General features: G+C 58.4%; 2 protein-coding genes and 1 long non-coding RNA gene across 4 annotated transcripts in view; 2 read left to right on the top strand and 1 right to left on the bottom strand.

Moving 5' to 3' along the window:
* LOC144330393 (uncharacterized) overlaps positions 1-8931 on the top strand; it is a 55084-nt gene extending 46153 nt beyond the window's left edge. Inside the window, exons 5-6 of the mRNA XM_077941709.1 lie at positions 7730-7802; positions 8262-8931. Of these exons, the coding sequence (XP_077797835.1) occupies positions 7730-7802; positions 8262-8665 (477 nt within the window). The 3' untranslated portion in view covers positions 8666-8931. The remainder of the gene's footprint in view (positions 1-7729; positions 7803-8261) is intronic.
* LOC144330394 (uncharacterized) lies at positions 4465-9059 on the bottom strand. The gene is made up of 2 exons (XR_013396537.1): positions 8923-9059; positions 4465-7783 (listed from the first exon to the last, which is right to left on the bottom strand). It is a non-coding gene; the product is annotated as an uncharacterized LOC144330394 (long non-coding RNA).
* A 152-nt stretch (positions 9060-9211) lies between these two features.
* DEGS2 (delta 4-desaturase, sphingolipid 2) lies at positions 9212-22288 on the top strand. 2 transcript variants are annotated; one of them, XM_015144479.3, is made up of 3 exons: positions 9212-9560; positions 18974-19716; positions 21800-22288. In XM_015144479.3, exons 1-3 carry the CDS (start codon positions 9479-9481, stop codon positions 21944-21946), a joined length of 972 nt encoding a protein of 323 aa, XP_014999965.1. In that variant the 5' UTR covers positions 9212-9478; the 3' UTR covers positions 21947-22288. The 2 variants fall into 2 exon arrangements, with proteins under 2 accessions (XP_014999965.1, XP_077797834.1); XM_077941708.1 differs by lacking the exon at positions 9212-9560 and adding an exon at positions 12577-12726.
* The last annotated feature ends 523 nt before the right edge of the window (positions 22289-22811 follow it).

Here is a 22811-nt window from a genome sequence, read left to right as displayed (position 1 = left end):
TGTGTGTGTTGGGAGCATGTGTATTTGTGTTGTGGTGGGGGTGTGTGTGTTGGGGTGGAGGTGTGTGTGTTGGCATGTGTGTGTGTGTTGTGGTGTGTGTGTTGGGGCAGGTGTGTGTGTGTTGGGGCGGGTGTGTGTGTATGTTGGGGTGGGGGTGTGTGTGTTGGGGCTGGTGTGTGTGTTGGGGCAGGTTGTGTGTTGGGTGTGTGTGTGTTGGGGCTGGTGTATGTGTGTTGGGGCAGCTGTGTGTGTTGGGGTGGGGTTGTGTGAGTGTTGGGGCGGGGGTGTGTGTGTTGGGGTGTGTGTTGGGGCGGGTGTGTTTGTGTGTTGGGGCAGGTGTGTTGGGGCAGGTGTGTGTGTGTCAGGGCGGGTGTGTGTGTTGGGGTGTGTGTTGGGGTGGGATTGTGTGAGTGTTGGGGCAGGTGTGTGTTTTGGGGCGGGTGTGTGTGTTGGGCTGGGTGGGTGTGTGTTGGGGCGAGTTGTGTGTTGGGGTGTGTGTGTGTTGGGGTATGTGTGTGTTGAGCGGGTTGTGTGTTGGGGTGTGTGTGTTGGGGCGGGTTGTGTGTTTGGGTGTGTGTGTTGGGGTGTGTGAGTGTTGGGGCAGGTGTGTGTTGGGGCGGGTGTGTGTGTTGGGGCAGGTTGTGTGTTGGGGTGTGTGTGTGTTGGGATGCGTGAGTGTTGGGGTGGGTGTGTGTTGGGGCAGGTGTGTGTGTTGGGGCGGGTGTGTGTGTGTTGGAGTGGGTTGTGTGTTGGGGTGTGTGTGTTGGGGCGGGTTGTGTGTTGGGGTGTGTGTTGGGGTGGGTGCATGTGAGTGTTGGGCGGGTGTGTGTGTGTGTTGGGGTGAGTGTTGGGGCTGGTGTATGTGTTGGGGCGGGGGTGTGTTGGGGTGGGGGCGTGTGTGTTGGGGCGGGTTGTGTGTTGGGGTGTGTGTGTTGGGGAGGGTGTGTGTGTTGGGGTGGGTGTGTGTGTGTTGGGGTGAGTGTTGGGGCTGGTGTATGTGTTGGAGCGGGATTGTGTGTGTGTTGGGGCAGGGGCGTGTGTGTTGGGGTGGGGGCATGTGTGTTGGGGCGGGTTGTGTGTTGGGGTGTGTGTTGGGGGCGGGTGTGTGTGTAGGAGCGCGTGTGTGTGTTGGGGGCATGTGTGGGGGTGGGGTGTGTGTTGGGGGTGTGTGTGTTGGGGGTGTGTGTGTTGGGGGCGGGTGTGTGTGTGGGCGGGTGTGTGTGTGTTGGGGGCAGGTGTGTGTGTTGGGGGCGGGTGTGTGTGTTGGCGGGTGTGTGTGTTGGCGGGTGTGTGTGTGGGCGGGTGTGTGTGTTGAGGGCATGTGTGGGGGCGGGTTGTGTGTTGGGGGTGTGTGTGTTGGGGTGTGTGTGTGTTGGGGGCAGGTGTGTGTTGGGGCGGGTGTGTGTGTGGGCGGGTGTGTGTGTGTTGGGGACGGGTGTGTGTGTGGGCGGGTGTGTGTGTGGGCGGGTGTGTGTGTGTTGGGGGCGGGTGTGTGTTGGGGGCGGGTGTGTGTGTGTGTTGGGGGCGGGTGTGTGTATGTGTTGGGGTGGGTGTGTGTGTTGGGCGCGGGTGTGTGTGTAGGGGCGGGTGTGTGTGTTGGGGGCATGTGTGGGGGCGGGGTGTGTTGGGGGTTATGTGTTGGGGGTGTGTGTGCATTGGGGGCAGGTGTGTTTGTGTGGGCGGGTGTGTTGGGGGCGGTTGTGTGTGTGGGCGGGTGTGTGTGTGTTGGCGGGTGTGTGTGTGTTGGGGCGGGTGTGTGTGTAGGGGCGGGTGTGTGTGTTGGGGGCATGTGTGGGGGCGGGGTGTGTGTGTTGGGGGTGTGTGTGTGTTGGGGGCATGTGTGGGGTGGGGTGTGTGTTGGGGGTGTATGTGTTGGGGTGTGTGTGTGTTGGGGGCAGGTGTGTGTGTAGGGGGGAGACTGCCCTGTCTGCAGCCAGTGTTTGCCTTCCCCTTTCCTTTTTCTTTTTCTTCTTTTTCTTCCTTTTTTTTTTTTTTTTTTTTTTTGAGACGGAGTCTTGCTCTGTCGCCCAGGCTGGAGTGCAGTGGCGCGATCTCGGCTCACCGCAACCTCTGCCTCCCGGGTTCAGGCCATTCTCCTGCCTCAGACTCCCGAACAGCTGGGTACAGGCGCCCACGGCCACCCCCGGCTGATTTTGTGTATTTTTAGTAGAGACGGGATTTCACCGTGTTAGCCAGGATGGTCTCGATCTCCTGACCTCGTGATCCGCCTGCCCGCCTTGGCCTCTCAAAGTGCTGGGATTATAGGCGTGAGCCACCGCGCCCGGCCTTCCTTCTTTTTTAAGCAAAGTCTGTTAGAATGGCTTGGATCTCGAGGTGGGTAACATTTTTCCTTTTGATTTTTGTTCCCCACTCTTATCTTTTCAGTGTTTATCAGATAAAGTCCTGCTGACCCCTCATGGCCCTGTCCTTAGGAGGCGTCTTACCTGACCTCCGAGGGCTCTGGAGCTACTGCGGGAGAATGACCCTGTCGGTATTTTTGAGGCTGTGTTGAGTGCGGCCCCCGTGGTAAGCTCTGGCGCTCAGGGAGACCCACGCGGCATCACCGAAGCATTTCACGCTCCCGAATCCACTGGCGGCCTCCCCCGGGGCCTCAGGCAGGGCAGGGAGAGAGTGTTTTGTCCTTCTTCTATTCAACACTGTGCCCCTGGTCCTGAGGGTAGGGAGCCTCCTGCCACTAGGTCCCCGTGGGGGCCGGGGTCCTCACACTGAGCTCCTGAGAGTGAAGGGCAGCCTCCCCCACTCCCCGGGGCGGGCTCCCCCCACTCCCCCAGACAGGCTCCCCCCACTCCCCCAGAGAGGCTCCCCCACTCTCCCAGAGAGGCTCCCCCACTCCCCCAGACAGGCTCCCCCACTCCCCCAGACAGGCTCCCCCCACTCCCCCAGAGAGGCCCCCCCACTCCCCCAGACAGGCTCCCCCCACTCCCCCAGACAGGCTCCTCCCACTCCCCCAGAGAGGCTCCCCCACTCCCCCAGACAGGCTCCCCCCACTCCCCCAGACAGGCTCCCCCACTCCCCTAGACAGGCTCCCCCCACTCTCCCGGGCAGGCTCCCCCCACTCTCCCGGGCAGGCTCCCCCCACTCTCCCAGACAGGCTCCCCCGACTCCCCGGGCAGGCTCCCCGATTCCCCTCCGGGGCAGCCTCCCCCCCGCCCCACTTCGGGGGGCCTCCTCCGTCCCGCAGCGTCCCCCCATTATGCCAGGCAGCCTCCCCCTACTCTTTGAGGCAGTCTCCCCCAATTCCCCCAGGCAGCCTGAAAAGCCCCCCAAACAGCAGCTCTGTTTGCTCCCACTTAGCAGGGCCGCCTGCGGGGCACCCCCAAACACTAGGAGGAAGTCCCTCCCGTGGCTCCCTTTGGAGGAGCCTTGGGGAACCTGGCCAGCCAGCCAGGAAGCGAGGCAGGCACAGTTCAGATCAGAGCTCAGAGGACCCAAGTCCTGAGTTCGGAGCGGAGAGGCGCCCACAGCAGCAGCACCAGGCGGCGCAGGCGGCGGCACCGCACGTCCCTGGCCGCCCAGTGGAACCAGTTACTGAGAGCAGAGCAGTGGCGCCTCACTCCACCCTGCTTGCTGCGCCGGCTGCTTGAAATGCGGGTTTTATTATCAGGTGTAGTGAGGCCCATAAATCAGGGGATGTTGCCCTTGAGAAGATGGTTTGTTACAGTTCCCAAGAGCAGGGGCAGCACCACACGGCGCGGGTCGGGGACACACGGGAGAGCGCTGGGGTCTGCTGGAGTCAGGGGGAGGAGAGGGAAACGTGAGCAAGAGCCTTTATTGGGGTTTCTGTGGGAAGAAACAGTCAAGGCAGGGTGAGCAGGCTTTGGACTGGCTGGTTTGAGTAATTTCAGGGCTCTGGGACAGAGGAGCTGTCCGGAGTTGTCTGGTACCTGGCCCTGGTATGATCAGGGCAGGGAAATATTGGCCCTGAGTGTGAGAGACAGAGGAGGTGGTGGGCTGTGGGCTCTGGGGTGGCCATTGGCATCTGAGAAGGAATCTCTAGTCCTGGGAGGGGCAGCCTCTCTATGGTCAGCTAGGCCCCAGGACATCAAAGCATCAGACACAGAAAATAAAAATGTTGCTGTGGGTAGCAGTAATTCATTTTTTATTACCACCCACCATTGCAGTATAAGGAGATAGCATATGCGGGTTATCTATTATTCCTTTTGTTGTTGTTGTTGTTGTTGGACATTGGAGTTACCTCCAGCTTTGGCTTTTACCAATAAAGCTGCCAGGATTATTCTCGCACATATATTTGGTGGCCACACATGTTCACTACTCTTGGTATAGACCTTGGCATGCGCAGCTTTCATAGATATTACTGAAGAGTTTTTCAAAGTGATTAAGCCAAATTTTAATGTTGTTGGCACCCTTAAGCCTTTTGGTCTGAAGACTCATGCCTGCCTGCTGTCATTCATTCAGCAAATCATTATTATTTTATTATTATTATTAGTTTTTGAGACGGAGTTCCGCTCTTGTTGCCCAGGCTGGAGTGCAGTGGCGCCATCTTGGCTCACTGCAACCTCTGCCTCCCGGGTACAAGTGATTCTCCTGCCTCAGTCTCCTGAGTAGGTGGGATTACAGGTGCCCAGCACCATGCCCAGCTAATTTTTTGTATTTTTTTTTCTTTTTTGAGACGGAGTCTCACTCTGTGGCCCAGGCTGGAGTGCAGTGGCCGGATCTCAGCTCACTGCAAGCTCCGCCTCCCGGATTCACGCCATTCTCCTGCCTCAGCCTTCCGAGTAGCTGGGACTACAGGCGCCCGCCACCTTGCCCGGCTAGTTTTTTGTATTTTTTAGTAGAGATGGGGTTTCACCATGTTAGCCAGGATGGTCTCGATCTCCTGACCTCGTGATCCACCCGTTTTGGCCTCCCAAAGTGCTGGGATTACAGGCTTGAGCCACCGCGCCCGGCCCCTAATTTTTTGTATTTTTAGTAGAGACAGGGTTTCACTGTGTTGGCCAGGCTGGTTTTGAACTCCTGGCCTCAAGCAATCCATCCACCTCGGTCTCCCAATGTGCTAGGATTACAGGGATTAGCCACCACGCCCCGTCCAGCAAATCATTATTAAGAGCAACTCCTTTGCCAGAAAATGTTCTAGGCATTGGTGATACCAGGGGTGATCCCCAGAAAACAGGGCATTCTAGAGGAGGCCCTATTATAATAGACAAGGACAGTTGGGCGCAGGGGCTCACACCTGGAATCCCAGCACTTTGGGAGGTCAAGGGAGGAAGAGTGCTTGAGCCAGGAGTTCCAGACCAGCCTGGGGAACATGGAGGCTTAAGCCATCCTCCCACATTGCGCCTGGGACTACAGGCACAAGCCACCACACCTGGCTAATTTTTGTATTTTTCGTGAAGACAGGGTTTTGCCATGTTGCCCAGGATGGTCTCAAACCCTTGGGTTCAAGTTAATCTGCCCACCTCTGCCTTCCAAAGTGTTGGGATTACAGGCATGAGCCACCTCGCTGGGCCACAAAACCCGGTCTCTACAAACAAAAACAAAAACAAAAAACCCAAAAACCCCAAAAGAACAAAAATAAACTGGGTGTGGTGGGTGCACCTATAGTCTCAGCTACTCAGGAGGCTGAGGTAGGAGGATCACCCGAGCCCAGAAGGCAGAGGTTGCAGTGGGCTGAGACTGCACCACTGCACTTCAGCCTGGATGACAGAGTGAGATCCTATTTCAAAAAAGTAATAATAAAGTAAACAAGTAAATAAGTACATGCTATAATAATTTACTTCCGATAGGGATAACCCCTAATTACATATAATTATAGTTATAATTTCAGTAAGATGACTTCTATGAAGGAAACAAGGCTGAGTGGGGACCAACGTTGCCTCTCCTCCATCCTCTCCTAGAATTCTGTCTGGCTATGAGGCTGCTTGGATCCTGAAACTGTCCTCAAATCTCGATTCCTCCATGGGCTCCATTTCAATAGAGGGGTATGGTTTTTATTTTTTTATTTTTATTTTATTTTTTTGAGATGGAGTTTGGCTCTTGTCGCCCAGGCTGGAGTGCAGTGGTGAAATCTCAGCTCACTGCAACCTCTGCCTCCCGGGTTCAAGCAATTCTCCTGCCTCAGCCTCCTGACTAGCTGGGATTACAGGTGTGTGCCAACACGCCTGGCTAATTTTTGTATTTTCAGTAGAGACGGGGTTTCATCATGATGGCCAGGCTGGTTTCGAAGTCCTGACTTCAGATGATCCACCCGCCTCGGCATTCCAAAGTGCTGGGATTACAGGCGTGAGCCACCTCACCCGGCTCGGATGTGGTTTTTAAACAAGCATTTTTTAAATGTCTGTCTCTAGTTTAGTCTTGGGAGCCCTGCTCCCAGTCCTCCATCGGGTCTGCTTTCCTCAACGTCTGTTTGTCAGGCTCTGCTCCTTCTTGGGTCCATTGCCCCTTTCATGCTGTGTGTGCCGTCTCCGGGTCACGGGCTGTCTGACTCCTTGCTGGCTCTTGGGAGGTGTGGGAGGGCAGTGTGGAATGTGTTCTGCAAACACAGGGCAGTGGAGGCCTTTCTGCAGGGGCAGCCAACACTGTGGTGGAGGCTGTTGGATGGAGGCCCACCCTGTCCTGGCAAAGCACTCTGGCCGGGGATTTACAGTCGGGGCCCTCTCGAGAGGTAACCAACACCCCACCCCTGCTGCTGCCTCGCCCAGGGGCAATGGGGGTGTGGAGGGAGGCCAAGGGGCCACTGAAGAGTAGCTGGCCATGGCAGCCTTCCTCTCAGTTTCCAGTCCACAAGAGTCCCTGCTTTCCAATGCTGTGTGTGTGTGCGTGTGTGTGTGTATACACTCCCAAACTTTATATTTAAAATAAACTGTATTTTGGCCCAGTGGGGTAGCTCATGCCTGTAATCCCAGCACTTTGGGAGGCCAAGGTGGGTGGATTCCTTAATTCCAGGAGTTCAAGACCAGCCTGGTGATCTGCCTGCCTCGACTTCCCAAAGTGCTGGGATTACAGGCGTGAGCCACTGCACCTGGCCTAATAAACTTTATTTTATTTTATTTATTTATTTATTTTGTTGAGATGCAGTCTTGCTCTGTTGCCTAGGCAGGAGTGCAATGGTGCAATCTCAGCTCACTGCAACCTCTGCCTCCCGGGTTCAAGCAATTCTCCAGCCTCAGCCTCCTGACTAGCTGGGATTACAGGTGCCCGCCACCACGCCCAGCTAATTTTTGTATTTTTAGTAGAGATGGGGTTTCACTATGTTGGCCAGGCTGGTCTTGAACTCCTGAGCTCAGGTGATCCGCCCGCCTTGGCCTCCCAAAGTGCTGGGATTACAGGCGTGAGCCACCGCGCCCAGCCATAAACTTTATTTTTAAGAACAACTTTATATTTACAGAAAAACTGTGATGATAGTTTAGAAAGTTCACCTATATGCCACACCCAGTGTCCTTTATTTTAATATGATAATAGGGTGCGTTTGTTTCCTTTGATGGACCAATGTTGATACACTATGATTAACAATGGTCCAGCTTTACTAGGCTTTCCTTAGTTTTACCTAATGTCCTTTTTCTGCTCCAGGATCCCATTCAAGACACCACATTACAAATGAAAATGTATTTTCTGTCATTTCTGGGACCAGGGACAGGTTGAGGAGGCAACACCGTGAAGCTGGGTTTCTGGCTCCCCAGGGACTTGGGGAGCACTTGGCAAGGGCATCAGGTTTGATTTCATGCATCCTGAGTGTCTGTTCCACACCCAGGTCTCCTTCAGTGTGTCCTCTGACTCGTCCCCTCTCTGGCATTGGTTTCCTCATCTGGAAAATGAGGGCCTGGGTGAGTTTCCTCTGGATAGGCGGTGGCCTGGGGCCGAGGGAACTGGCAGGCTTGGTGTTGTCCTGAGGGTGGAGCTGGGGCTCAGGGCGGTAGGTCTCACGGAGTTCAACACAGGGGCGGAGGCTCTGATTTTGGAAGCTTTTTAACTCAAAGGTCAGGGGCCAGAGTCCTGCCCCAGCCTTGCTGTTAATTCCTCTGTGCCTCAGGCAAGGCGCTCCTCATCTCTGGGCCTCAGTCTCCTGATCTGTAAAGTGATGGCTGGTGGGACGGCTTCTGAGGACCCTTCTGGCTGGGAACAGAGCAGGCTGCCCTGGGAACAATGAGTCTTCTCCCAAGTGTGCAAACTGGGCTGGGGGGCCTGCTGGGTGTGGCAAGGGGTGATGGCCATGATGGCACTGTGGGTCCTCCTGCTGATGGAAAATCTGGCCTCTGTGCCCACCTTTCCCATGGCTATTTCAGGGGATGGTGGCTGGCGGCTGCAAGACACCCATGCCCTCCTTCTTGGCCCGTTCCAGACTGCCTTTGGCCCTGAATTAAAGGAGGCCTGCCAAGTGTACCAAATCCTGGGCCATGGACTTCCACGGGATGCACAGAAGCGCACCCTCACCATGTGTGAGCCTGTGGCAGCTCTGGCTGCTGTGTCAGTCAGCTCCCAGGCAGCTGCCAGCGGAGGCCAGGCTCTGGCACAGCAGGTCCGAAGGAATAGAGGCATCACTGAGAAGGTGAAGATGAGGGGCCCTGTGCCCTCACCCCCCAAAAACCAGACTTTCCATTTGAGAACATTCAGGTTCTTCCTTCTTTTGAAGCCTTTGCATCTGCTGTTCCCTCTACCATCAATGTCTTTCCCTTTTCTAGTTGTTTAACTCCTACCCACCCCTCAAGGCCCAATGCAAAAGTCCCTTCTACTGGATCCTAGCTGCTTCAGGGCCTACCTGTGTCATGGCACGTATCACCCTGAATCGTAACAGCCACTTCTGTACCTGTGTCCCCATCCAGACCTCAAGTTCCCTGAAGGCAGGAGTGGGTCTGACTCACTGTGAGGTTGCTGCATACGCATTATCTCCCCTTCGCATTACTGGTTAACCGGGCGGGTGGAGGAAGGGAGGATTGCTGCACGAACCTTTCCTAAGCTCCTGTTTACTGGCGCATCCATTCCACGCCGATCCTCCGCAGTCCCTCTATCCTGCCAGCGACTCCTCCGTGGGGCAGGGGCGGCGGGAGTCACAGGGGCGTGCCCGAGAGCGGGTCGGGGCTGCGGAGAGAACGGGGCCGGGGGAGGGGGGGAACCCGACGGCTGCCTGCGGGTGAGCGGGGCGCGCAGAGCCGGTGGGCGGCCGCGACGGCAGCAGTGGCCCCGGCGCATCGAGGGACCCAGGGACTCGCGCAGATCGCGCGCGGCCACCTTGGTCCTGCCGGGGAGCTTTATTTCCAACCGAGACAGCTGAGGTTCCCAAAACCCCAGCTACCTGTCGGGGTCTGGAGGGCGCCGGGGCCCGGCCGCCCAGCCCAGCCAGAGGTGCCCCGCCCCAAGCCTGGCGCACCTGGCCCCGCCTCGCCGGGACCCCGCCCCCGCCCCCGCCCCCGCCCGGATCAGAGTCGATTCCGCGCCGCGGCTGCAGCTACAGGTGCAGCAGAGCCGAGCCGGCCGCGCTCCGAACGGCACCTCCCGCCCCACCATGGGCAACAGCGCGAGTCGCAGCGACTTCGAGTGGGTCTACACCGACCAGCCGCACACGCAGCGGCGCAAGGAGATACTGGGTGAGCGCGGCGCGGGGCTCCCGCCGGGTGGTGACCACCCCGTTGGCCTGTCTAGAGTCGCATCGGGGAGTCGAGCCCAGATGGGCCGCTCCAGCTCTGGCCCAAATGCCGGCGGGCGCTCCGCCATTGCCGCTCCCCTCCCCGGAGTCCCCGGCCGGCTCCCCGAGGGTCCCCCACCCTGGCCGGCTCTGAAACTCCCCGGGACCTGAGGATTCCGAAGACCCGAGTACGGGTCCGTGCGCCAGGGAGCGCGTCTCAATTGCTCCTCGCGGGTCGCGGGACACGAGCCACTCCCGGGGCCGGGGCACTGGGATGCTGGGACGCGAGGGCGCAGGAACGGCCCCGGGACGCGCTACGAGCGTACGCGCTCCCTGGCGCGGAGGCAGCTTGCGCGCTGCGGCGCCTCCACCCGCAGTCACTGGGCGCCTGCTGCGCTCAGAGCCCTTGGGTCCCGCGGCCACGGGCGCCCCAGCCTGGAGTTCAGGGCGGATGATCGCCAGGAAGGGAGCAAACGCGAATGAGAGGCGCGCGTGTTTTTCTTTGAAAAAAAGCAAAGATTGTACTAAGGAATCCGTCTATTCTGGCATGTCGCTTATTACGTGGCGGCTGTTTTCCTTGTCGCTTCGTGTCCTCTGCGAGGAGGGCATCTTTACCCACTCGGAGTCACTCTCGTTCATGTCAGAGGCCCCATCCAGCCCACAAGCAAGGTGGCCGCAGTGAGTCGTCCTTGGCCAGGGCTTACGGGGTCAAAAGGTCAGCGTCTGGAGAGTGGCTTTGGCCAGATGCCACCAAATCGCCGCAGGCTGAGACAGGCCCGCTCCCACGCGGGAGACACCCCTGCCTAAGTCAGCACCGCGCGTTGGCACACCTTGTGATCTTCAATCAGATCGGGGAAACAATACTATTACATTGTGGCTTTAATTTGCACTTATTTGATGGATGGTTTCACATTTTAATTGGGTGTTTTGTTTTATTTTATTTTATTTTATTTTATTAATTTATTTATTTAGAGACAGAGTCTCCCGATCTCGGCTCACTACGACCTCCGCCTCCCAGGTTCAAGCGATTCTCCTGCTTTAGCCTCCCGAGTAGCCGGATTACAGGTGTATGCCACCACACCCAGCTAATTTTTGTATTTAGTAGAGATGGGGTTTCACCATGTTGGCCAGGCTGGTCTCGAACTCCTGACCTCAGGTGATCCACCCGCCTCTGCCTCCCAAAGTGTTGAGATTATAGGCATGAGCCACTGTGCCCAGCCAACTTTTTCTTTCTTCCTCTTTTTTTAATCCCATGGCAGCATACTGAGATACCATGACTTTTAAATGTTTGAAACCCAAGATATATTGGGTGGCTAGCCTGTGACTGCATCCCGAGGTAGCTGGGGACTCAGGAGCTGGAAGCCTCTGTGTGGGTTTGTGACTGCTGTGGTTTCTCCTGGGAGGTGAGCTGCAGCCCAGCATCGTCTGGTCCCAGCAGCGGTAGCTGCCTCCCCTATGCGGTGGAGCTCCTGGGGAGGGCCAGGACAAACCTTGGGGGTCATCTGACCCTCCCTCCCTGCTCATGATGTGAACAGGGCAGGTGTCCTGGCTACTGCCCCTCAGCAGGTCTGAGGTGGGGCTGAGGTTGAAGCAGAGGCCTGCTTGGCCCTGTTTGCGTTTCTGTCCCCTCCCCTGGTTGTCCCCAGCTTCCCCTCACAGGACTCACTGGGTATCTGGCCCCATGTGGAAAAGGCAAGAGGCACATGGCAGCCAGTGTCCTGGTCCCTAGGAACTCATATCCGTAGAATAGGAGCTGGGCCTACCCAGGGCCACCTGGAGGGACCCAGACACTCTGGGCTGTGGCCTCACTTTCCCAATCTGCAAAACGGGCAGTCGTCCTACCAGGCAGAGTAGGTGTGAGGACGAGATGAGACCTCAGCTGGGAAGGTGCCCGGGATGGTACCTGGGCCTCCGGGACATGGGAAGGAGCTCTCTCTAAAGAGGGAAGCCACAGGCCCTGGAACCAATCCAGGAGGCTTTCTGGAGTGGGTGACTAGGAAGGCTGAAAGACTTGGAAGAGGGAGAAGCACCTGGGGCCAGGGCTTGGGGATCACAAGTCTGCTCAGGGCCGGCTCTCCAGCTTGACCCACGCTCCTTTTCCTGCGTGGAGGAAGCAGGGGCTTCCTTTCCACCTGTTGTTTTCAGCTAATATGCTTGGAACGTGCCATTCCCTCCCTCCCTGGCACTGGCACAAGCTGTTTCCCGGGTGAATGTCCCTCCTCCCTGTTCTGCCAGGCTCTCTCTTGGTTAGCTTTGCTCGCTTAGTTCAGTCCCACCTCCTGCAGAAAGGCCTCCACTGCTCCCAGGCCTGGTCCAGCTGGATGGGGACCCCTCCTCTGGGTTCCCCTCCATGGCTACAAGCCCTCTGGGCTCTGGGCTCTTTGGGGGCACAGTTCAGGAGCTTGGATGTGGAGCTGAACTCCTGGCAAGGACCCTGACACCCACTCATTAGCCACGGATGAGTCTGTAAACAGAGGAAGGAGTTGAGGCCTGGGCGAATTAAAAGGGGTTAATAAGTCATACCTTCCTAATGGGGCTGTTGTGCAGATGAAATGAGGTGATACGTGAAGTGCTTATTCCCGGACTCGTGAGTATCAGCTGTGATAATAGTTAATGTCTCAGAGATAGACCTGGCAAGGCCTGTTGTTTCCCTAAGGGCAGGGAATAGTCTCCATGCCTGTGCTATTCCCAGTCCTCGCAGAAATGCTGTGAACTGCCAGCATCTCTCTATAGAAGAGGCAGGAGTGAGGCTCCGAGAGGGGTAGCAACTTGCCTGGGAACACACGGGCCAGGCTGGTGCTCAGGCAGCCTCCTGCCCCACCCAGTTGGCTCCTGCAGCCCATGCCAAGCTCCTGGGTGCTCAGGGATGTTCAATAAAGATCATAATCTCAGAGTCAGAATCCAGGAAGTCCTTGCAAAGAGCTGGCTCCAGGAGCTCTGTGGGTTGGGGCCAAAGTCCGTCTCCAGCTCCTGCCTGGGAGGGAGACATGCTCCCCAGCACATAACTTCCTACGAAAGTGGGGTCTCCTAGGCCAGGGCTGAGGCTCCCTGGCCTGAAAGGGCAGGACCGGAGCCAGCAAAACTGGTCCCATCAGAGATCCAGCCAGGCGTGGCCGGTGGAGTAAAAGGCAAGCTCTGGGTTTGTTTGTTTTTTTTGGAAAATGAATAGCTTTGTAATTTTGTTTGTTTTTAAATTATGAAAGCACGGCACACATGGTAATACAAAAATTCAAATAAAGAAAAACAAAAGAGGAAAACCCGGAAGCGAGACTGCTGGCCGTTGCTAGATTGCTTCAGAAAGGCCGGGACTGGGGCTCTGTCAGTGGTAACTGGTAAAATCCAGAACCAAACTGCCAGAGCCACGAGAGGAACTTGGGACTCCATCTCCCAGCCACGGAGCTGCATGGCTGCAGGGCAGCCCCATCTCTGTAATGTACAGGGGCCTGGCTGCTCCCAGACCTTCAGAATATATTTGTCACTGGAAATGAAAGGCAGGTTTAGTGAGCGGCCGGTGAGAAGGTGAGCACTTTCCACAATTGCCAGATCCAATTAGGTCCCAGGGTGCCTTCCACAATGGACAGGGTCAGGCTTGTCTCTTGGCACAAAACCTCAGGTGGCAGGGATGGAAGCTGTGGGTAGGTGGCTTCCCGGAGCATTAGGCCAGGGCTAGGGAGGAAGACGTTTAGGAGGGAGGGGATTAGGAGGACTTTGCTGCCTTTGTGAGGAGAGGCTTGTCCCAGGTCGGGTTACTCAGCCGCGGATGGGTGGGGGAAAGGCCACGCTGTATGGAAGCACTTCCTGCTGCGGCCACCAGGTGACATTGTCAACCCTGAGCAGCTTTGTGGTGGAACAGGGAGCTGGGAAGCAGGTGGCAGCAGAGGTGGAATGATGGAGTGATGACAGGCAGTGACAAGGGGCACCTCCCATATGGCCAGTGACTGTCATGCGATGGCATTTGGCCTCCCTGGGAAGGTGGTAGAACAGGTCTCCCTAGATGTTGCCAGAGCCAGGGCTTGGGGGCTCAGAGGGGTCCAGTGTGGAGGTAGTAAGAGGCCCCTTAGCTTTTGGTAACCCTGCTGGGGACAAGACAAAAGTGACTTTATTGCCAGCCAGTCAGGAGGGGCAGGGGTGGAGTGGCCTGCGACTGAGAGGAGTCTGACATGGGGTGGGCCCTGTCTCTGCCACTCTTGGAGGCAAGGGCACAGCAGCCTCTCTGGCCTGGCTGTCTGTTTCTGATGCAGTCCCTCTGCTCAGTGGCTCAGTGGATTTGTCAGGAGAATTTCTGGGCAAAAGCTGTAACTCATCAGAGTCGCACCAGGGTGATGCAACTGTCCTGCGGGTGCAGGGAGCTTTGGGCTGGCCTCCCTTCAGCAGGCCCTGCCTCCGACTCTGCCCTCTGGAATTTTCTGAGCGAGCCTGCTAACTGATGTAAGTGTGCAGATCTGCTGGTGCCAGACGTTTCACACCTTGGCACCGGCGGCCCCTTCTTCCCCATGGGCCCCTAGGGAAGACCCCATGTCCATATGCTCACAGCCACAGAGGCTGTCAGAGCAGATGCCTTACAGATGGAGACTGAGGAGACAGGTCCAGAGAAGGACAGGGGCTTGCCCAAGGGCGCACAGGAGTCTGATTGAGCCTGATCCATGACTTGTTTTTTTTTTGAGACGTTTTGTTGCCAGACTGGAGTCCAGTGGTGGGATCTTGGCTCACCGCAACCTTTGCCTCTTGGGTTCAAGCAATTTTCCTGCCTCAGCCTCCCAAGTAGCTGGGACTACAGGCGCATGCCACCTTGTCCAGCTAATTTTTGTATTTTTAGTAGAGATGGGGTTTCGCCATGTTGGCCAGGCTGGTCTTGAACTCCTGACCTCAGGTGATCTGCCCATCTTGGCCTCCCAAAGAGCTGGGATTACAGGTGTGAGCCACTGCGCCCAGCCCTGATCCAGGATTTTCTCTGGGTGCTTTGTGGCAGTGTAGCCAAGCACTGCATCACTGCTGATGGAGTCCGAGTCCATATCAGGGCCCTGCTCAGCATTGTGCAGGCCTGGAGTCGGGGGTCGTGAGTTCAAGTCTTGGCTCTGTCAGCCTTGCTGCACGTTCATGGGCCCTTCTTTGCACCTCCCTGGACCTCAGACCCTTCATTTCTGTGTCCTGCCTGGACAGGGTGACTTCTAGCAACAGCTGTTGTTCATGGCCACCTGCCCAGATGCCTCGTGCCTCACCTGGGGCCACTGCTGGAAACTGTCTGTGTGGATCTGTGTATCTTGGTTCCAGGTGGCTGTGCACGTCGGGCTCTGTGCTACCCCACGGAGCAGAGAGGCCTCAAGGCACATGTGTCACCCAGCTACTCCTGCCATCCAGGCTGGAGGTCTGGGAGGGCAGAGTCACTCCGGAGGTCAGCTGAGTGCCCACAGCAGGACAGAGCTCCCCGGCTGGGCGAGGTTTGGGTGTCTAGCCAGGAATTGCAGGTCTGCAGTTGCAGGTCTGCAGTTCCTCGCGGGGCTGCCAGGGAGCTGTGTTTCTCCCTGTCCTTCTCTGCCTTGGGCTTTCCCCTCTCTTGTGACCCAGAGAAGATGGAGCCCAAGGCCATGGAACCCATTGACTCCCACTCCCCAGTCCCACCCATTCTCCCTGTCCCCCTTTCCTTGAGCCCCTGGAAGAGGCCCCGAATTGGTCAGTGTTCTCCAGAGACAGAACTGATAGGATCTATGTATCTATATATGTGTGTGTGTATCTCTCTCTCTCTCTCATCTATTATCTATCATCTATCTATCTATCTATCTATCTATCTATCTATCTATCTATCTAGCTAGCTAGCTATCTAGCTATCTATCTATTTTTGCAATTACTGTCACCCAGGCTGGAGTGCAGTGGTGTAATCACGGCTTACTGCAGCCCCGAACTCCTGGGCTCAAGCGATCTTCCCACCTCAGCCTCCCAAGTAACTGGGACCATAGGCACACACCACCACACCTGGCTAATTTTTAAACTTTTTGCATAATAAGGTCTTGCTGTATTGCCCAGGCTCATCCTGACCTCCTGGGCTCAAGCAAACCTCCTGCCTCAGCCTCCCAAAGTGCTGGGATTACAGTGTAAGCCACCATGCCTGGATCTATCAATCTATCATCTATCTATCTATCTATCTATCTATCTATCTATCTATCTATCTATCTATCTGTCTGTCTGTCTGTCTGTCTGTCTGTCTACCTACCTGCCTACCTACCTACCTATCTACCTATCATCTATCCATTCAAAGAGGGGATTTATTAGGGGAATTGGCTCATGTGATTATGGAGGCTGTAAAGTCCCATGACAGACTGTCTGCAAGCTGGAGACCCAGGGGTGGCAGTAGGGGTAGCATGGTTCAGTCTGAGTCTGAGGGCCTCAGAACCAGGGAACTCGATGGTGGAACCCTCAGTATGGTATTGAAGGTCTGAAAGCAGATGGAGGGTAGGGGGTGCTGGTGTGGTTCCTGGAGTCCAAAGGCTGGAGTTTTGATATCCAAGGACTAGAGAAGCATGTGTACAGCTCCAAGAGAGGGAAGCAGGGGGAGAAGGAGAGAGGGATGGGAGGAGGGAGAGAGGGAGGGAAAGACAGGAGGGAGACCCTTGCCTCTGCCTTTTTGTTCTATCGGGGCCCCAGCTGACTGGATGGTGCTGGTCCACATTGTGGGCAGGCCTTCCCTACTCAGTCCACTTACCCTCTGCCAGTCTGGAAACACCTTGACAGACACACTCCATAGCTCTTGAGGAGTTCCTGAGTCCCCTTGGCACTCAGCTCTGGCGCCCTTTGCCTTCTCCATGATGCCCACCCTGGCATCTCCATGACGCCCACCCTGACATCTCCTTCCCATCCTGCCATCCTCTGGTGCCTTCCTGTTGCCCTCCCTGCCCGATGCCCTCGACGGACCCATCCTCGCCACCTCATCTCACCCTTGCCTTGCCTTGGGCTGCACCGGAACGGCTCCTGCTGAGACGCCATGACCTGGCGAAGTCCAGGGACGCCTGCACTCTCTTCTTGTCCCTGAACCTCTGTGACCCCTAGCAGCTAACCACTTCCAAGCCCTGGCTTCAGTTACTACCCCATCCTGACTGCACCCAGGGTGATCTCAGCCACGGCCCTCTCCTGCACATCCAATCTGCACGGCGTGGTCGCGAGTGTTCCTGGCATGTCCCCACTCCCACTCCCCCAGGGACCTGGGCGCTCTGAAGCTGAAGATGGTAGATCTTTGCGATCTTTGCAAAGAGCGTGGGTTGTTTTCTCCTGGCAAGGAGTTAGTCAACTGACCTTCTTGGGTGGGTGCAGAGTAGACCCATTCCTAAGACAAGGCTTCTGGGGGGCCCACTGGAGGCTGGGGTATTCAGTGAGGCCTCTCTGCCTCAGTGGGTTGGGACTCCCAGCCTATGCCACCTCTGGAACTCCTTGGGTGCAAAGCTCCAGAAGCTACTGTTTTCAGAACTGTCACGGGGCTCCTGCTCTAGCAAAGCTTCTCTGGGCCCCGGGCCTTTGGCAGGAGCCCCTGTACCAGCGGTGTGGGCGTCTCGGGCTCCGAGTGCCATTCTCTGCTCTTTCAGCTCCTTGGGGGTCCCTCAGCCCCGCGCTGCAGTCCAGCAGGTGCCTGCAGGCAGGTGAGGTGACCTGGGGCTCCCTGCATCTGTTTCCTCCTTGAGTCACGCCTGTGCTGCCCGTGCTCAGCTACCTCATGCACTGCCCAGTTTTTAGTTACTTCCAGCTGGCGGCTCCCGGGCCTGTAAGCTTTGGGCCTGCTCTTGTTAAAACAAGCCAGGGCCGGGTCATTGCCCCAAGACCAGCTCTTACTCTCAGAGCACCTTTAATGACAACAGCACCAGCTCGTGCCTACTGAGCGCTGGCACCCCCCCGGGCTCAGACTATCGTGCTGGCCTCCCCACAGCCTGATGGACATAGAGGAACGGCATCCCCATTTCCCAGATGGGAAGACGTAGGCTGGGGGGGCCCCTGCTGTTGGCCAGGTCATGGCTGGGGATGGGCCCCTGAGGCTTGTTGGGACCTGCCTGCACTAGGCCTCCTGCCAGATGCGCCAAGTTAGAAACAGCCCAGAGTTCACGCAGAGGGGACTTAGGGGCATGCTTGTGGGATGGGCCAGCCCAGTGGCTGTTTCTGGGCTCCCAGCGGCTCTGGAGGCCCCAGCACACCCACAGGAGACAGGACCAGCCCATAACTGGGGCCGGGTGAGGGGCTGGCAGGGTGGGCATTGGTGTCCTTCTGTGTGCAGGTTTCTCCTCTCTGGTGGTCCAAAGTGGAGTCCCTGAAGGCAGGCTGGGGCTTGGAGGGCAGCTGAGTCCTAGGAGGTGCCGAGGAAAGCAGGAAGGGCACGGGGCTCCCTGAAGGTGGGCTGCACAGGGCGTGGGGAGGGACCCTGAGGCCGCACCACACAGGGAGAACTTAGTATCTCCGTTTAGCAGATGAGGAAAGTGAGGCCCACTCTCCAAGGTCAGGGCTGCCAGGCTCTGTCGTGGCTCTCGCTTCTGAAGGGTGCAGGAGTGGCTGATGCTTGTCTGCACCCAAGAGCTGGAGGCCTGGGCTGGCCCTCCCCAGAGCTGCTTGCTTGTGGCTCACCTGGCACAGGTGTGGCCTGCCCCTCCCTCTTGCCCCAAGGCTTGGCCTCCTTCCAAGGGGAAGCAGCAGCTGGTTGCCTGTGGAACGGGGACTGGGAGCGGGGCCGGGCTTAGGGTGGGAGTGGGGCTGGAGCTGGCCGGCCCCCAGGTAGGTTGGCTACTGCCCTGGGGGCAGGGGCATCCCTGGGTAAGAGGGAGGCAGTGGGCAGTGGTGCCCTTGGACCTGCGGTCTCAGCCTACATCCAGGCACACAAAGGGGACTTCGCATGCGACTCCTTAGCCCTGTGCCTGGGCCAGAGCCTTCCTGAGTGGGAGCTGCCAGTAGGTCCTCCTTGCTTTGCCTGACAGGAGACATTGCTTCCCTGCCTGGGACCACTTTGCTGCGGGCGCTGGGCCCCGAACCTCTGGGCTGAGGCCCCCAGTGTGCCTGAACTGAGGCATAGCCTCTGAATCGTCCCCACTGGCCTGGACCTACTAGGTGGGAACAAGCTGGGATGAGGCCTGGCTCAGGGAGCAGCAGGGCCTGGCTGCCAGCGTGGGCTGTATGTACCTCTGCTGGAGTCCTGACTTCTGAGTCTGGCGGGATGAGGCTCGGTCGGGGGAGGGGGGCAGCAGGCCCTCAAGGGACAGGGCCTGTGTGCAGGGGCAAAGGGACCAGCGAGGTTTGCTGGCCACTCCTGCCTTCTCACCCCTTGGCCACCACAGTGGGAAGGAGCGTGCGGAGGAGGGTGGGGTGCAACCCCACTGAGCAGGGCCTCACACCTCCCTGTCTTCCTTGCAGCCAAGTACCCGGCCATCAAGGCCCTGATGCGGCCGGACCCGCGCCTCAAGTGGGCGGTGCTGGCGCTGGTGCTGATGCAGCTACTGGCCTGCTGGCTGGTGCGCAGGCTGGCCTGGCGGTGGCTGCTCTTCTGGGCCTACGCCTTCGGGGGCTGCGTGAACCACTCGCTGACGCTGGCCATCCACGACATCTCACACAATGCGGCCTTTGGCACGGGCTGCGCGGCGCGCAACCGCTGGCTGGCCGTGTTTGCCAATTTGCCTGTGGGTGTGCCCTATGCCGCCTCCTTCAAGAAGTACCATGTGGACCACCACCGCTACCTGGGTGGTGATGGGCTGGATGTGGACGTGCCCACGCGTCTGGAGGGCTGGTTCTTCTGCACGCCCGCCCGCAAGCTGCTCTGGCTGGTGCTGCAGCCCTTCTTCTACTCGCTGCGGCCGCTCTGCGTCCACCCCAAGGCCGTGACCCGCATGGAGGTGCTCAACACGCTGGTGCAGCTGGCGGCCGATGTGGCCATCTTTGCCCTCTGGGGGCTCAAGCCCATGGTCTACCTGCTGGCCAGCTCCCTCCTGGGCCTGGGCCTGCACCCCATCTCGGGCCACTTCGTGGCTGAGCACTACATGTTCCTCAAGGGCCACGAGACCTACTCCTACTATGGGCCCCTCAACTGGATCACCTTCAACGTGGGCTACCACGTGGAGCACCACGACTTCCCCAGCATCCCGGGCTACAGCCTGCCCCTGGTATGTGGCTGGGGCGGCAGGGCTGTGGCAGGGCAGGACTGCACGGCCATCTGAGGAGGTGGAGGCCCTGGAAGGGCCTTGGGTCATACCCAGCAGCCTCTCCCTTTTTGTGCTGGTCATGGCATGGCCACCTGCACTTGTCCCCAGGGCAGGAGGAAAGGCCACACAACACAGGTGAGGCCTCTGCTGGAGGCTGAAGCAAATTCAGGGAAGTAGGGTCTGAGAGGCATTTCACAGTTCAGGCTGCCTGAAGCCGCCATGACACTGACGGGGTGTCTTCCTTGAAGCGGGGCGCATAGCAACACTGCATGGGGAGCAGTACCCTTCCCATCTGCAGGCTCTTTCCCTGTCATTCCTTGCCATTGCCCTGTGACCCTCCAGGGGCCAGAGAGGACAGGGTGGGCCCCGCTCTTTGCAGCCCAAGGGGCTTGGCCAGAGCTGATGGGGAGTGGAAGTCCCAGGTATGGGCACCTCTGCCTCTGGAGACGGGGAGCTGGAGAATTTCTGAATGAGAAAGGAGGAAGGGGAAGGGGGAGGAGGAGCCGTCCCTCAGCCATTGCCAGCCTGCGCCTTGGTAGCCTCTGGCTGTCTGGAAAGAGCTGGAGTGACCTGCAGGCAAAGGGGGCAGGAGGAGGTGGCACTGGGGAGGTGTTCGAGCGCCTGAGTGTGTGCCTGTGTCTGTGTGTGAGCAGGTCTGCCCTGTGACGGTGTGTGGATGCCTGCCCACGTGTGCAGGCATTTGTATGTGTGCTGGAGCGTGCGCGCCCGTCTCTGTGTGTGTGGTTATGTGTGAGCGCTTACCTGGGTATGCAGGTGTTTGTGCATGTGTGTGTGCACCCTGGCTTGTGTGACTCTGGAATCCCTCAGACCGAATTCCAAGCCTGGGCCATGGCCTGTGCCCTCCATTCCGGCTGGCAGTACCAAGGCGGTGCTCTGCACCAGGCATCATCTCACTTGAACCTCACCACAGCCCAGGAAGCAGCTGCCTCCTCATCCATTGTCCCTGTTGTATACATAAGGCAGAGGTGCAGGGAGAGAGGTGCCTGCCTCAGGAGGTGACGGGGCGGAGGGGAGAGGTGCCTGCCTCAGGAGGTGATGAGGCACAGGGAGAGAGGTGCCCATCTCAGGAGGTGACAGGGTGCAGAGGGGAGAGGTGCCCATCTCAGGAGGTGGCAGAGCAAGAATCTGGACCCAAGTTGGCGCGAGTGCCTGCTGTTAGCCACGAGCCTTTACCTCTCCTGAGCAAAGTGAGAGGCTCTGGGTACCTGGTGCTGGCCCCGCCTCCTGTGGCCCTGCTGCCCTGGCTTTGCGGCCGGGCTCCCTGCGTCCTGAGAGCATCCTTAGGAGGTGACGGGGCGCAGAAGGGGCAGGAAGGGCATCCCTGTGGTGGAAGCTGGGCCAAGGCTGCATGCTGTTGAGCAATGGGGTGGCGTGGTGGTGGTGCAATTGCAGGTGCTGAAGCTGGGAGCACTTCCTGGAGGAGGTGGGTGGGGGTGTGTGTGTAGAACAAAGGCTGGAGGGGACAGCAGGTGCTCAAGAGGCCCTTGGAATGTGACAAGCAGTGAGGCTGGCTGAGGCCGAGGTTGGCGGGTCACAGGGCTGAGATGCATGGGCATGACACCGTGGCTTGGCAGGACTCAGGTAGGCACTCAGCACTGTGCAGGAACCGCGGGGAGAACCCCCCCCAGCGGTGGGGTCTGCCAGACCAGAAGGTGGGGTGGGGCCAAGTGGAGTTGGGCACTGAATTCTGCAACTACCACCTGGGGCAGGCGCTCCGAGCCGAGCCTGTGGGTGCCTCTGCCATAGCGTCCTGGGCTCAGCTCAGGCCACCAGGCCCTCCAGCAGCCAGCACCAGCCTTCTGGGCACCCAGGGAGTGGTGGGTGGCAGGGAGGGCCAGAAGGGTGGCCTTGTGTTTGGCTGAGCTGGACGTGGGCACCCCAGAGGCGACAATGTGTGTGCATTATGTACACCCGTGTGTGTGTGTGTGTGCACGCAAACATGTCTGTACATGGGTGTCTGAGTGTGCTCACAGGTGCGGCCCCGAGGAGAACCAGCCCCTCAGCCCCGGCCTCCTCTCTACAGGTGCGGAAGATGGCGCCCGAGTACTACGACCACCTGCCGCAGCACCACTCGTGGGTGAAGGTGCTCTGGGATTTCGTGTTTGAGGACTCCCTGGGGCCCTACGCCAGGGTGAAGCGGGTGTACAGGCTGGCAAAGGACGGCCTCTGAGCCCGGACTGCCTCCTGGTGGCGGTCATCGTCCCCCACCGGCCCCTTGGCCTCACGCCCCAGCACCGAGGGGCTGCATTTCCTTCCTGTACCCTGGACTGCTGCCCTTGTCCCCGAGGAGTGTCCTGGGCAGCCACGCCTGGAGACAGCAGTGTGGGCTTCAGGGCTCCACCTGCACGTGGAGTTGCCCTGGACCTTCAGCGTGGCCCTCCCTGTCTGGGCCTCACCAGGTGAGACCTGGCCCTGCCCCACTGTGACCTGCGTGCTCTGAGCCCACGGTCCCCACGGAGCTGACTTCTCTGAGGTGCCTGTGCCCTACATTAAACCCAGCGTTTGTTTCACAGCCCGTGGACTGTGCTCTGAGGGGGTGGTCTGGGCTTGAGCCTGGCCACAGGGAATGGGGCGCTAGGCCACCCCAATGGGTGGAGCTTGAGGCCTGAGTGCCGCTTCCTCCAGGCCAGGCCCAGGTCCTGCCATGCACTCCTGGCTCTTTGTGGGATGGTGGCTGCTGCTGGGTGGTGCTCCCTGAGGGCCTGCCACTGTGATGTGCACACACACTGAGGTGTGGACAGCAGAAAGCTCACTTTGGTCATCTGTGTGGCCCAGAATCCCCTCCTAGCAGCCCGGGGACCCCACTGCTCCCTTGCCTGGCTAAGCCCTGCAGAGGCTGGCTCCCCCATCCCCCTGAGCCCATACCACCTGCCTCGCCCACACCCCCTCAGGCCTGTTCACCTCCTGCTCTCCCTATCCCCTCCTGCAGCGGGGAGCATCCCTGAGCCCAGAGAGGGTCTGTACCCCATACCAGCTAGGAAAAGGGGCTGGCGTGGGGTGGGTCCTGATGTCCCAGAGGTGGGCAGGCAGCAGGA

This window comes from Macaca mulatta, chromosome 7, assembly GCF_049350105.2.
Source record: "Macaca mulatta isolate MMU2019108-1 chromosome 7, T2T-MMU8v2.0, whole genome shotgun sequence".
NCBI classification, from domain to species: domain Eukaryota; kingdom Metazoa; phylum Chordata; class Mammalia; order Primates; family Cercopithecidae; genus Macaca; species Macaca mulatta.
This window is presented reverse-complemented; position numbering and strand designations above follow the sequence as displayed.

Excerpts from the sequence above, each read along its gene's own strand:
- DEGS2 (XM_015144479.3), top strand. The coding sequence starts at position 9,479 with ATGGGCAACAGCGCGAGTCGCAGCGACTTCGAGTGGGTCTACACCGAC. Across the intron at positions 9,561-18,973 it reads GCGGCGCAAGGAGATACTGG|CCAAGTACCCGGCCATCAAG; the intron begins GTGAGCGCGGCG and ends TCTTCCTTGCAG. Across the intron at positions 19,717-21,799 it reads CGGGCTACAGCCTGCCCCTG|GTGCGGAAGATGGCGCCCGA; the intron begins GTATGTGGCTGG and ends TCCTCTCTACAG.